General features: G+C 41.9%; 1 protein-coding gene across 5 annotated transcripts in view; it reads left to right on the top strand.

Annotated features, from left to right (window-relative positions):
• The window catches only part of NAPEPLD (N-acyl phosphatidylethanolamine phospholipase D), a 53,317-nt gene that overhangs the window by 15,064 nt on the left and 22,748 nt on the right, over positions 1-15,505 (top strand). Inside the window, exon 1 of one of the 5 annotated variants that reach the window (XM_045029812.1) lies at positions 6,039-6,186. The exons of 1 other annotated variant lie outside the window; for it this stretch is intronic. Coding sequence is in view for 1 of the 4 variants with exons in the window: in XM_045029791.1 (XP_044885726.1) it covers positions 10,193-10,392 (200 nt within the window). In the remaining 3 variants the exon portion in view is untranslated. Of the gene's footprint in view, positions 1-6,038; positions 6,187-10,141; positions 10,393-10,689; positions 10,746-15,505 lie in introns of those variants that run through there. 3 more of the 5 variants (XM_045029791.1, XM_045029829.1, XM_045029837.1) reach the window with 3 other exon arrangements.

Raw genomic sequence — 15,505 nt, 5'->3', positions numbered from 1 at the left:
TAACTTTTCCTTATCCACTTTCTCAACATCACTCATGATTTTATATACCTCTATCATGTCCCCCCTTAGTCTTCTCTTTTCCAAACTGAAGAGTCCTAGCCTCTTTAATCTTTCCTCATATGGGACCCTCTCTAAACCCCTAATCATTTTAGTTGCTCTTTTCTGAACCTTTTCTAGTGCTAGAATATCTTTTTTGAGGTGAGGAGATCACATCTGTACACAGTATTCGAGATATGGGCGTACCATGGATTTATATAAGGGCAATAATATATTCTCAGTCTTATTCTCTATCCCCTTTTTAATGATTCCTAACATCCTGTTTGCTTTTTTGACCGCCTCTGCACACTGCGTGGACATCTTCAGAGAACTATCCACGATAACTCCAAGATCTTTTTCCTGACTCGTTGTAGCTAAATTAGCCCCCATCATGTTGTATGTATAGTTGGGGTTATTTTTTCCAATGTGCATTTCTTTACATTTATCCACATTAAATTTCATTTGCCATTTTGTTGCCCAATCACTTAGTTTTGTGAGATCTTTTTGAAGTTCTTCACAATCTGCTTTGGTCTTAACTATCTTGAGTAGTTTAGTATCATCTGCAAACTTTGCCACCTCACTGTTTACCCCTTTCTCCAGATCATTTATGAATAAATTGAATAGGATTGGTCCTAGGACTGACCCTTGGGGAACACCACTAGTTACCCCTCTCCATTCTGAGAATTTACCATTAATTCCTACCCTTTGTTCCCTGTCCATTAACCAGTTCTCAATCCATGAAAGGACCTTTCCTTTTATCCCATGACAGCTTAATTTACGTAAGAGCCTTTGGTGAGGGACCTTGTCAAAGGCTTTCTGGAAATCTAAGTACACTATGTCCACCGGATCCCCCTTGTCCACATGTTTGTTGACCCCTTCAAAGAACTCTAATAGATTAGTAAAACACGATTTCCCTTTACAGAAACCATGTTGACTATTGATCAAGAGTTTATGTTTTTCTATGTGTCTGACAATTTTATTCTTTACTATTGTTTCAACTAATTTGCCCGGTACCGACGTTAGACTTACCGGTCTGTAATTGCCGGGATCACCCCTAGAGCCCTTTTTAAATATTGGCGTTACATTAGCTAACTTCCAGTCATTGGGTACCGAAGCCGATTTAAAGGACAGGTTACAAACCTTAGTTAATAGTTCCGCAACTTCACATTTGAGTTCTTTCAGAACTCTTGGGTGAATGCCATCTGGTCCCGGTGACTTGTTAATGTTGAGTTTATCAATTAATTCCAAAACCTCCTCTAGTGACACTTCAATCTGTGACAGTTCCTCAGATTTGTCACCTACAATCTGCCCTGGAGGAAAATTCCTTCCCGACCCCAAATATGGCGATCAGTTAAACCCTGAGCATGTGGGCAAGACTCACCGGCCAGCACCCAGGAAAGAATTCTCTGTAGTAACTCAGATCCCATCGCATCACAGACCACTGGGTATACTTACCTGCTGATAATCAAAGATCAGTTGCCAAATTAATTGCCAAAATTAGGCTATCCCATCATATCATCCCTTCCATAAACTTATAAAGCTTAGTCTTAAAGCCAGATATGTCTTTTGCCCCCACTACTTCCCTTGGAAGGCTGTTCCAGAACTTCACTCCTCTAATGGTTAGAAACCTTTCGTCTAATTTCAAGTCTAAACTTCCTAGTGTCCAGTTTATATCCAGTTGTTCTTGTGTCCACATTGGTACTAAGCTTAAATAATTCCTCTCCCTCCCTAATATTAATCCCTCTGATATATTTATAAAGAGCAATCATATCCCCCCTCAACCTTCACAATGGTCCCTTCTGACCTTAAAGTCTATGAGTCTATCCCATTGATTTCTAGGGTGAAATTCTGGCTTCACTGAAGTCAGTTGCAAAAATCCCATTGACATAAATGGAGCCAGGATTTCACCTCTATGATCTAGAACTGTAATGGGATTGCTCAATGCATAAAACATGTCCCTCCATACTTTCAGAATCAGAGCCTAAGGTCAAACTTTGATATGGTGCTCAGAGAGCCATGCTGCATAGCAGTTAGTGAACTTGATCTCCAGCCCCTTGTCTCTTTGTCAGGGCAGAACAGGTGCCTGGTTCCTGACTCTAAATCAGGAATATTTTGGCTTCCATCTGTGTCTGGGTCTTTGGCCATAAGGGGGGTATGGATACCAACCTTGAGGATGTATTTAAGATCATAATAGTTACAAACCATCTCAGTCAAGCATTCACACAATCCTCAAGAAATACTCTCTTAAATAAATGTGATTATTGTAAGCACAATTAACTTAAGGTTTTGCTTATAACATTTCTAAGGGAGACATCTTCCAGTAATACACTGACAGAAGCAAAGCAGTTTAATTCTCGTCATCTCTTTCCCCCAGTTAAAGCAGTATAATGTTGAATGATTTATATCTCATAATTAAAACATTCATAACAACCTAGCTGTGCAAATAGCCGGTCTATATTAATACATGTTCTTATTGCTGTTTCCCATATCCTACCTCCTCTGCTTCTTCCTACTGTTTGTTATACCTGTTGTATCTTGTCTTTAATTATAAGCTGAAGTGCAAAGGGTAGGGTTTGTACAGTATGCAGTACATAATGGGGCTCTAAACTTGACTGAATCTTGTAGAGACTATTGTAATCTAATAGGCAATTATTTTTTAAATTAATTTAACATGCTGTAAGCAGAGTCTGAATGAGCTCTCCCCTGACATCTAGTGGAGAGCTGTGGAAAAGGACTTCAGGAGCTGATCTCGTTTGCATGGGCACACCCACCCTGCCTAGGTGCTCAGCATAATGGGATTGCTTGCCCAAATGGTCACTTTTGGCTGGTGTGGAATCCCCAGTATCCTTATTATTGGGGCAGGAGTAATAAAGCGTTGTTAACTTTGTTTTGTGAACCAAGGGCAGCAGAACTGTAGTTGGCATTTCCCGATTGAGGGACTCATCCTCAACTAAAGGACACTCTCTAGGCAGGGAACATGGGTTCCAAAGACCACTGAGGTGAGAAAGGGCAATAGATGCCACCTGACCCATCATCTCTCCTATGGGTAATAACAGAGCTAATTTAGACTCAACTGAAAGTCTTACTACATGCTGTAGAATCACTGATACCTAGGTCTGAATATTAGACCTGCTTTGGGATAGTATCTGATGCATGAGTGTCATAAACAGATAGTTAAGGGTTAATGTCTCTTTTACCTGTAAAGGGTTAAGAAGCTCAGTAAACCTGGCTGACACCTGACCAGAGAACCAATAAGGGGACAAAATACTTTCAAATCTTGGTGGAGGGAAGTCTTTTGATTGTGCTCTTTGTTTGGGGGTTGTTCGGTCTCGGGACTGAGAGGAACCAGACATCAATCCAGGCTCTCCAAATCTTTCTGAATCAGTCTTTCATGTTTCAAACTTGTAAGTATAGCCAGGCAAGGCATGTTAGTCTTATTTTTGTTTTCTCAACTTGTAAATGTTCCTTTTTGCTGAGAGGATTTTACCTGTTTGCTGTAACTTTGAACTTAAGGCTAGAGGGGCGGGGGGTTCCTCTGGGTCATAAGAATCTAATTACCCTGTAAAATATTTTCCATCCTGATTTTACAGAGATGATTTTTATGTTTCTTTTTCTTTAATTAAAATTTTTCTTTTTAAGAACTTGATTGATTTTTTTTCTTTCTTGTTTTAAGATCCCAGGGAATTGGGTCTGGACTCACCAGGAGTTGGTGTGGGAAAGGAGGGGGGAATGGTTAATTTCTCCTTGTGTTAAGATCCAAGGGGTTGGATCGGTATCACCAGGGACTTGGTGGAAAAGCCTCAAGGCTATCTAGGGAGGGGAAAGTTTTGGGGGGACAGGGAGTGTGCCAGACACTGGAATTCTGGCTGGTGGCAGTGTTACCGGATCTAAGCTTGTAATTAGAAGTGTCCATGCAGGTCCCTACATCTGTACCCTAAAGTTCAGAGTGGGGAATGAACCTTGACAATGAGACTGCCCAGTCTCTGCTAGCAGTGAGGCTCCCCCACTAACAACTGAAATCATTGAGAGCTGTGTTTGGGGAGAGATAGCTCAGTGGTTTGAGCATTGGCCTGTTCCACCCAGGGTTGTGAGTTCAATCCTTGAGGGGGCCACTTAGGGATCTAGGGCAAAATCAATACTTGGTCCTGCTAGTGAAAGCAGGGGGCTGGACTCAAGTGACCTTTCAGGGTCCCTTCCAGTTCTCTGAGGTAGGTATATCTCCATATTTTTTTTTGTTTTAAAGTAGGGAGCTCTGAAAACATCTTGGTGCTGGTGGGGAGTGCCAGAGCAGAGCCCCATAGGGAGAGGTGGTGAGTGCCTGAGCAGCCAAGTGAGTAAGGTGCCTCATTATCCCCTCCACCAGGGTGGGAGGCAAACTCTGCAGATGCACCTCTTAACTCTAGATCTGCACTGTCCAAGGACAGCACCAATTAGTGGGGTGCAGAGAAGGGATGGGCATATTAAAGGGACTTTAAGGTTGCTGGACTTACAAACCTGAGGGGAAAAGGACACTGTCCAACTTACTTGGTGGTGGGTCTTTTGATCATGGTTTATGTTTACAAACCCTGTTTGCAGTGTTTCCCCAAATTAATGCCACATTATTTCCCTCCTTTTATTACAAGTTTTTTGCTTCACTCAGACTCTGTGCTTGGGAGAGGGAAAGTATCGCCTCTTAGAGGTGCCCAGGGGGTGGTGTATAATTGTCCCAGGTCACTGGGTGGGGGCTCAAACCAGTTTTGTGTTGCATTGTTGAAAAGGAACCCCTAGATACTGAACCCAACCCTTGTTACTGCCAACTCTGACTGGCAGAAGCATTATAATGCCACAAATGGTCTATGTCATGATATAACATCAACATACTGCGGCAATCTCATATCATGATATAGCATTGTCAGCATAGTACAACATTGTAATGGTCTTGGTCTTAGTCTAGATCGGGGTAGGCAACCTATGGCACGTGTGCCGAAGGCAGCATGTGACCTGATTTTCAGTGGCACTCACACTGCCCAAGTCCTGGCCACTGGTCCAGGGGGCTCTGCGTTTTAATTTAATTTTAAATGAAGTTTCTTAAACATTTTAAAAATCTTATTTACTTTACATACAACAATAGTTTAGTTATATGTTATAGACTTATAGAAAGAGACCTTCTAAAAATGTTAAAATGTATTACTGGCACGCGTGAATAAATGAAGACTCGGCACACCACTTCTGAAAGGTTGCCGACCTCTGGTCTAGACTAAAACAATTTTTATGGTGCATCAATGGTTCCCCCAGCCTATATGGAAAAACTGCATCAAAATCAGTATTACTCATTATTTTTAAAGGAACAATTTTTTTAGCCTGGCCCAGAGCCCCAGATTGAGTTTGCAAAATTAAGCAGTGTTGCATCATGCCTCTAATGTAAGAGTCTGGTTTGTACTGGCAAGCAGTGGGTTTACAGCTTTCCACATAGATCAGCTTTGTTGCTCAGGATGTTTGATGCTATGATTCAAACAGAGGCAGGTTATTCATGACAACTTTTTCAAGTGCTAGTTTTTTTTATCATTCTTGACACCCCTTTCTTTCTAGTGACTAGGAAATATTGTGAGGCTTCCTTTCTAGACCTACATTAATCAGCAATGACTTTTCAGGGTGATGTAGTCAGGCTGTAACTTCAGTTGCAGACCTGCTTTCTTCAGGGCTCTATTCAGACCTTGACCTTCTGATGAATGAGTAATCACACTACAGGAATTAAAAGAACGAGGAGTACTTGTGGCACCTTAGCGACTAACAAATTTATTTAAGCATAAGCTTTCGTAGGCTAAAACCCATTTCATCGGATGCATTCAGTGGAAAATACAGTAGGAAGATATAAATATACACACAGAGAACATGAAAAAATGGGTGTTGCCATACCAACTATAACTAATCAGTTAAGAGGGGCTATTGTCAGCAGGAGGAATAAAAACTTTTGAAGTGATAATCAGGATGGCTCATTTCCATTTTTTTTTTTGCTGATACAGACTAACACGGCTACCACTCTGAAACCTGACTACAGGAGTTGTCTCTACAGGTCTCTCCTAAGCAATACTACTTCCTTTTTTGTGTTCTTTGTGAAGTGTTTTTCCTCAAAAGGATCTAATGGTTTCAGTGTCCATAAAGCCACCTGAAGTAAGTGCCTTCCAGCTGGCGCCTGCACCCTGCACTCCTTCCTGCACCCCAAACCCCTACCCCAACCTGGAGCCACCTCCTGCACCCAAACTCCCTCCCAGACCCCACACCTGCACCCCAACCCCCTGTCTCATCCCTGCCTCCCCCCGTCCACCCTCCCCACTGGAGCTGCATCCCCTCCCACACCCCAACCCTCTGCCCCAACCAGGGCTGCCCAGAGGATTCAGGGGGCCTGGGGCAACGCAATTTTGGGGGCCCCATTCATAAAAAAAAGTTACAATGCTATATTCTCGTGGGGGCCCCTGTGGGGCCCAGGGCCTATTGCCTCAATTCCCCCCCCCCCCGGGCAGCCCTGGCCCCAGCCCTGAGTCCGCTCCCCCACTCCAAACCCCCAGGGGCTCCGCAAAATCTACCAGCCCTGGGCCCACAGGAGAGTTAATCCGGCCCCGGTATCACGAGGGGACTTTCGAGTGCACTGCACCTGTTCCCCGGGGCCTGCACGCCTGTCACCACCCAGCAGCAGCGGCCTTTGCCTACTTGGCGATTTGCTGCCGGACTGGACTCCATTCCGGGCCCGGGGCTGGAGCGCAGGCCGGCTGCTTTCCTCCTCGCCAAGGGCACTTCCTAGGGACCGCCCTGGGCCAGACTGCGCCTCCCCGCACTCTGATTCCCAAGGGCCCCTCGCTGGAAACCGGCCTTGTCCCAGGGCCTGCCCAAGGAAGGGCTCCTGGTTCCGAGTTCCCGGAGCAGGCCAGGGGTGCCCCGGGCGATGTCAGAGCGGCCCTGACACAGCGCACAGCCTCCCCCCTCTCACTGGCCGCTGCTCCAGCGGCGCCGCTCACGCACGGCCAGCGGCCTTTACCAAGATGGCCGCGGCGCCCACTACCCTCCGGGGAGCCGTCCTGGTCAAGTAAAGTGACCATACGTACTGGTTTTACCAGTACAGTACTGGTTTTTTTGGACATTGGTCTGGTTAGTCATGAGATGTAACCAGTACAGTTTAGGACTACAAAATCAAAAATTATTAATTTATCAAAAGATTGAGTACATCAAATCAATCCTTGATAAACCAGCCTAAATCAATTTTATTAATTTATCCTAGTTTTAGTTTTATTTTACACGACGGTTCTCATCGTTGGATCTCGGCAATACTCAGCATTCAGCACACGCACTCTCACTATATTGTGGCCGCGGCGACTCTTCGATAATACTCCCGCGCATTACATACAGCCCGACCGTGGGAACTCGATGATGACATCATCACACAGAGCCCGCCAAAATCGACCAATTCGGTGTTAGCTTCGGACTATAAAAGGTCCTCCACAGCACAGGACAGGCACCAGTGATCTGGCATCTTCGGACCGTGACACTGGCCCTCAGAGCTCCGCGCTCTCTCGGTTACTCGAGCTTTTCGCTCCACCGTTTTCACGGCGCACCTCGTTGCTTCGCCAGGACCCAATGACTTCGCCCCTTTGGACCAGGATCGATGCCTTCGCCCCTTTGGACCAAGACCGGTGTCTTCGCCCCCCTCGATCCTGGACCGGTGACTTCGCCCCCTCGGACCAAGACCGACATCTGACAAAGTTTGTAATAATTGTTTATTTTTGGACACCCATGGCGCCAAAACGATGAAAGTGCGTCTTCAATGACGAGTTAAAATCGAAATATACATTCATCAAAGCAAGTACTAATAATGACAATAGTGAGGTGGAATGTGTAAAATACAGAAGTGTATTTTCTATTGCAAACAGTGGAAAAACCGACATTGAAAACCACATACAAACAGTCAAACATAAACGGGCTGTGTCTGCAGCAATTGCAAGTACGAGTGTGATGACGTATTTTAAGAAAAACTATTTGAAGATGCTGAAAGAAAACTAGCTGCAGCTGAAGGTTTATGGGCGTACCACACAGTAATGCATAATCACTCATTCCGATCAATGGATTGTACCTGCAAACTGATTAAAACATGTTTTGATGCCAGGTTTACATGTTCTAGAACAAAATGCGAGGCAATAGTTATCGATGTGCTGGTGCCTTATGCGAAACAGTTATTGGAAGAGGATTTAGATGCTGCAAATTTTATTTCTATTTATTCGGATGCATCAAACCACAAGGAAGTAAAGTTGATTCCCATAATATTAAGATATTTTTCATACCAGTCTGGAATACACGTCAAAATTTTGGAAGTAAGAGATTTGCCAGGCGAAACATCTGACATAGTTACTGATTATATTTTGGAAGTGTTAAAAAAGTATCGTTTAGATACCAAGGTACTTGGATTTTGTGCTGACAACACCAATACTAACTTTGGAGGAATGCGAAGAAGTGGGAAAAATAACATTATTACCAAGCTGAAATCAAATTTGGGTGGAAGAGAGCTTGTGGGAATTGGTTGTGCCGCTCATATTTTGAACAATGCTATACAAACTGCAGCCGACTGTGTACCAATTGATGTGCAAACTTTCATCACCAAGATTTATTCATACTTTTATATATATACAGTGCGCGTTAATGAATTGAAAGAATTTTGTGAATTCGTGGACATCGAATATAAGAAAGTCTTGGGATACAGTGCCACACGATGGTTGGCGTTACGACCCGCGATTGAGTGCGTCCTACAAATATATCCTGCCTTAAAATCATATTTTGCCTCAAACGAGAAGAGCCCCACAATTATCACAAATTATTTTGATAATTCAGAGACAGAGTCTTGGCTTTACTTTTTGCATAACGTGTCATCAATGTTCCACAATGCTATTTTGAAAATAGAAGGACAGGAGATTTCTATTATAGAAACTAGCAATATTTACAGTGACTTAAAAACAAAATTAGCTGACAGAAAAGCAAACGTTTTCTTGCCGTTACAGGTGCGGCAAAATTTGAAGCAGCTTGAGGAAGAAGGCATATTAAAACCTGCTATTTTCAAAGAAAAAGTGGTAGAATTTTATGACACGTATTCAATATCTAGAGGAATAGGAAGGACCTATTAAGCATACCGAAAAATTCAATTGGGTTTTGTTAAACACTAAACTCACCCAGGACAACATTCAAGTTTGCAGTTATTACATTCTTCAGTATTTTTCTGAAATCAATTTAGTAGAAGATGAACTGTTTGATGAAACCTGCTTTGTCCTGCGCTACATTACAGATGAAAAAATTACTCACTGGAGACAAAATTCTATACCAGTATCGAACAGATGGATTGAAATATTCAAAGCCTTCAGTGAAAATGATGTTTCCTACAAAAATATTGGCAAATTGGTAGAATATTGTCTCTGTTTACCAGGAACCAATGCACCTGCCGAACGTCTTTTTTCTTTGATGAATAATATCTGGTCCAGTGATAAAACTCAATTACATGTTGAAACTTTGAAATGTTTGCTAATTACTAAATATAATTTTAACCAAACTTGCATGGAATTTTATAAAAACATCCAGGAAAACGAATTATTATTAAAATCAATCCACTCTTCACAAAAACATAAGAAGCAAAATTAGGAATGTAGATTAAGTACTTTTGTACCATTTTTTATTAAAACCATTTTGTTTTACTGCTACACTTGTTTCTTTATTACTTGGATCCCAAAATCCTAAGTATACAATTATGTACTAATCTACCCATATCGAATATTTGTTTTTTTTTCGCAAAATTACTTTCATAATATATAATATAAATAAAAGAAGTACATTTTATTGTATTCTTTCACTTAAAGAAAAGAAAAGATAAGGATACTCCGCAATATTTTTTCAACTTATATTCTACGACAGTGACTATTACTCATGCTGGCTGAGCTATTTTAAATGTCCTGGTTTTAAATTTGAAAAAAATGGTCACCTTATGGTCAAGGCAAGTGGTAGCGGCAGCAAAGCGGCTCCATATTCCCTGTGGCGCAGGGAGGCGGCGGTAGCGAGTCCTGCGAGCTCCCTGAGCTCGGCGGGGGTTCGGCGGGGTGATGGCTCCCGGGAGGGGGAGCCGGGCCGTCGGCGCCGCGCAGGCGCCACCATGGTGAGGAGCAGGGCGCTGTGGAGCTGCTGCCTGGAGCTCCTGGCGCTGCCTTCAGCGGCTGGTGGTTTGTCAGGTAGGAGGCAGCAGCGTAACGGCTCCTGCCGGGGAGTCGCGGCGCAGCCGGGTGAGAGGAGCCGCCGCCGCCGCGACATGGAGGATGAGGAGGAGGACGAGAGCGCCCAGCCGCAGCCCGAGCGGTGAGGCGAGCCCTCGCCGGGGTCTCACTGTTGCGCTGCGGGCCCCAGCTCAAATGGGCTCAGCTGCTGGGCGAGGGGGCGTGGGACCGACATTGGGGTGGGGAGGGATTGGTGGCGACTCGCCCCCCGGCTCCAGGGCTGGCTTCTGTCACTGAAGTACCCAGGGCAAACCCTGCGCCTTGGAAAGGCAGCGAAGTGCATTAGGTGGCCCGCCTCCCCACCCGGCTTTCTACCTCCCCTGCTAGCTGCAGTGTTTGAGGTCAGGCGCTTGCTCCAGGAGTGCGGGGAGAGGTTTTTAAAACCTGTAACCACGAAGCACTGACTGGCCGAGCTTGTCTCTCCCACCAGCAGAAGTTAGTCCAATGAGAGAGATTATCTCACCCACCTCTCACTTTCCCGAATCACCTTTATCGTGGGCCCGGCATAGACAGCATCTTGGCACCTGCAAATCATCTTGGTCGCTCTCTCGTGCTACCCCAAAAGTTAGAAATCCGGGTTAGCGGGCTCGAGGGAAGAAGGCGGAAGAGTCAGCGTATGGTGTTTTTAGAGGGTTTTTTAATTTATTTGGTTGGTTGGTTTAAAAAAACCTGTTCAAAATAATGTATTAGTTCTTGCTGCTTGTGTGGGCGAACCTTGTACCACTGGAGAAGATGACGATGGGTGATCTATAGGATTTGCCACTGGCAGCTGTGTCAATGAGTAAATGAGTTGTTTCCTGTTGATGTTCCCCTCCTTCCCCCCCAAAAAAGGGGAAAAAAAGACATGTTTAAGACTCACTGAGTCACTTAAATCCATCTCCTTGCCAGCGCATGGTTTACTACAATCTGTTTTCAAGTGATTTGTCCATTCTAGTTTTGTATCTGATTTTGCTGTTAGTTCTGTTTAGCACAGAAAGCCAGCTCCTTAAGAGAAACTGATATGGATTGCATCTAAAAAAGATGGTGCAGGTTGTCTGTGTAAGTGGAAAAATCCTGATTAGACCACCTATTAGTGTAATATTTTTTTAAGAAAAAAAATTGGGACCAAGAGTCTTATCTATGGCTGGTGAATGAAATCCTGGAAGAGCAGGTCCTGTTTTCTCAGTTGCTATAGTTTTATTCTCCTTTTTCATTGACATGGTAATATGCTGCAGCCTCATTCAGAAAAACATGTTATATAATCTCCTACAAACATTTGTATGCCTCACAGCATTGTTATCTTGTTCAACATTTTCCCTATTAAAAAGAAACACTGTAAACAGATATTAGTGACAAACATTTTTTCTTTTGTAGAATTCAAATGTGAAGTAGAAAAATATAGTCTGTTTAACCAAATAATCTGGATGATCAGTAACTATCTAAAGTACAGATTTAAGCAAAGTATTTTTCAAATGTGATTAACTATATGCTACTAAACTCTTTTTAAACAATATCAGGAAATACGTTTTCATGTGATGTACTCTGCCCATCAGCAAACAGAAAATCTATTTTTTTTAAATGGGCTAGCAGACACAGTAGCACAGCCAAGAAAGTGCTCTCTGTTCATATGTTTTATTTTGTTCTAAACAAGACTGACTATGGTGCCACCAAAAATTTCATGTTGGGATAAGGAAATGACTGGCCTTTAGCGTCTTTTCCCTAATAGACTTCTGAGTGCTGTCTTAACTTTTTTTTGTCTAATAGATCATAAATTAAGGGTAAAGTTTGGAGATTGATTTATTGAACAGATGAGATGCTCAGTAAAAAGTCTTGTATCAGAAATGAGCCATAACTGAAATACCCGATATGCATATGTACTGAAATTGTCTGAAATCCAGACACCTGATATTAATCTTAGTGCCTGAAGGTGTAAAAGCCTAATTTGACTCTCCCTGGAATATAATCTCTACATTCAGAACCTCTGCCAGAGTATGAAAAAGTGGAAGGGAAGGTCAGAGACATAAGAATGTAAGGAGGTAGGATGGAGTAGAACTGCAGAAAGGGAAATAACAGTTAAATGTGCTATGGGCTTTGTCTGATGGATTTCAACCTACCTTAAAGCAAAAGGCATGTACTGCAGACGATTAAGCAACAGCCTTCACAAAACTTTTGATATCCTAATGCAACTGTTGAATATTGGTAGCTAGCTAGACTTTCGGGAATTGCCTAGAGAGAAATCTAGTGCTCTAGCACTTCTCCATACATAATAAGCTAAGTGACTGAGCCAGCACCACTAATTTTCTTCTCCCTCCATCCCGGAATCACTTTTAGATTCTTTCCCTTATCTGCAACTGGTTAGGAGATTGTTTTGGCTGGGATTAATAAGCACTAGGTGCTGCAATAACAATTAGTACCTTCATGCATAACATCTGCTGTGACAGTGTTTTCTGTTTTGTTTTGGTCTTCTGTAAAATCATTCTTGGTCTTGTGTTTTCATTATTTTGTTTTTGTTAACAAATGTTAGTGAGAAGCCCTGTAGTATGGTTAGAGTACCACTGAATTCTAGCAGGGTCCCAGTTCTAATCCCCACAGCTCACAGTATGACCTTGGTAAATCACTTGGCCATCTTGGCCCAGATCCACAAAGCTGTTTAGATTCCTAACTTCCATTAGGAAATAGCTTTGTGGGTCTGGGTGTGCGTGCCTAAGTGTAGTTGCAGGCATTGTGGGGAAAAAAGAAGGATTTCACTAAAAAACATATGTTGCATTTGATCTGAATTTTCTTGGAGAAATAAATTACAGGAATAACAAGCAAATATTATTTACTGCTTTTTTGTGCTACAGAAGCACATAAAATATGCTAGGTGCTCTACAAATATATAGGAAGGCATAGTCTTGGCCATGAATAGCATATAATAATAAAAGGACAAAGCTACACAATAGAAATAGACCGACACTACAGAGGATACAGAAAGATTTGGATTAAAAAAAAATAAAAAAAATGGTGAAGGGGCTATCCAGATAGATACAGTATTAGGGCAACATGTGCCATCATTTCCCTGCCTAGAGAATAGGCTGATAGGCTACAGTACATTTAAGAAGTCACACAGTGTACTGTATTAAAGAATAATAGTAAGATGTTGGTGTGTATGAAAAGATTTGTGTTATTAGGGGTAAATTATTATAGCTGGAGCTGGTAGCGCCATCGATATTTAAAGTTGCCTGACGCTTCCCTGTTTTCAGTTGCTTATGTCCCATGCTGGGGGTGTGATTGATTCAGCCTAAATGCGTCCGCCATTTCCAAGAATGAGATTATGGAAAAATACATTGTTTGACCATGTGAAATAAATAATTGGTTTCATTGTCGTTCACTGTGGTGTTAGCGATGTACCTTTGTTGTCCCTATGGAAAAAGTGCTACTTTAACATTACAGTCAGCAGCAATTATTCCTCAGATCAGTGATGTTACCCAACCATACTGAGGGTCCCACTGGAGTGTATGAAGAACGGTCCTGATTTGGAGTGATGGACACAGTGAAAATGGCAGGTTTGGTTAGGAAGGGGCAAGGTGTTCCCAGTTCCTATTGGTATCTTTTGGGGAGCAGAGTTACAGTTGTGTTGTGTGTGAAATGTCATTTAAAGTCTACATTTCTTGGTTTTTTATCATTGTGACTTGTTTTAACTGTGATGCTGCTATAAGGGAGAAGTAGGGGAGCCGTATCTCTGCATTTATTGGCTTTTCACTGAGTTTCAGAAATTAAACTGTCATGTTCACGAAGAGCATGAGGAGTACAGAGCACTGTTGAGCATCTGCTAGTGTAACTCTCAAAGAAAAATTTGTATTTGATTTTTTTTGAATGGTTATATTGGAGAAGAGACAGCATAGTAAAACTAAAATGATAAAAGAAATGGATGGATTTCTTCTGGGGAGAAAGGCAAAACTAGTTGTACTTGGATACAAATGTGATTAAGAGGTTATATGGTAGAAGTATGTAAAGTAGCTAATGGTTTTTATAAAATTAACTATGACCTATTTGAGTTAGTTGGACAAACCAGAGTCAGGGGACAGGTTTAAATTAAGAGAGAACATGTCAGAAAAATTTAAGGAGGTATATTACAGAGAGAAGTGAAGAGGTGGGATTGGACTTCAAACTGAAGTGGTGGAGTCATCTAGATCTAAATATGAATGTATATAAGCAACAATTGAATAACAACATACATTTAATAAATTGAAGGAGTATTAGCTATTCCCAGGCATAAAACTAACTGCTCTTACAAACTCTGATAGGTAAAGAGCTTTTTCTTCCTCAGATATCTATGGGAGAGGTTTGCATGCTAGAGTGTTTGTCCTCATCTGGCACAAAAATGATTTTTTAAGGCATAAAAATATAAATTAGAGATGGCAGTTGCAGAGTTGGGCGTAAAAGATCTAAAGTTAAACATAAATGGACTGCTTCCTGCTCCTATATTGCTGTATAACTATACCTGTAAACCTAGGCTGCAGCACCTTTCCAAGACACTGTTTTCTAACAATGTTTTCTGGTCACAGTGATAAGAAAAAAAGGTAGAATGTGGCAGAAAGCTGTACACTACCCTCGTTCATTTTATACTATAGATGGAGCACTTAGTCCCATTTCATCTGGGATAGAACCAATTATCTTTTAATCTCATCTAATTAACCTAAAAAGTTAATCAAGCAACCATTAATACAAACTGAGGTACCTTCAGTTAACTTAGTACTTTCATGACATCATGTAAATTCACAACTTTTTGTATTTATTTAGATTTTTAATTAGATAAAGCCTAATTAAGTAAAAGCTCTTGGCACCCTAACATCATTAATAATACATATTATATAATAATCATTAAAATAAAAATAAAACCATGTGAGTTGGGTAATCAAATAGTACAAGTAGGCATTTAATGTATGTTCATGCACCATTAAAGTTTGAAAGTTAAAAGTACCAAAATCTGCAGTCCTGGAAAGATTTATGTTTGTACTTAACTATATTCACATGAGTAATTCTGTTGACTTCAGTGGGACTGCTCGTATGCGCAAAGCTCTGTAGGCCTGGGGCCAGAGACAGGAAATTGAAAAATTCAGGGCCAGATCCTAACATTTGATCTGTATGGACCGACTTTTATGCTCACATAGAGCACTATTGATTTTATTGGGACTCCATGCAGGTACAAGGGTTCATGTATGCGAATCCAGTTG

Source organism: Mauremys mutica, chromosome 1 (genome assembly GCF_020497125.1).
Source record: "Mauremys mutica isolate MM-2020 ecotype Southern chromosome 1, ASM2049712v1, whole genome shotgun sequence".
NCBI lineage: Eukaryota > Metazoa > Chordata > Testudines > Geoemydidae > Mauremys > Mauremys mutica.
The sequence above is the reverse complement of the archived record's forward strand: the minus strand, read 5'-3'. Positions and strand labels throughout refer to the sequence as shown.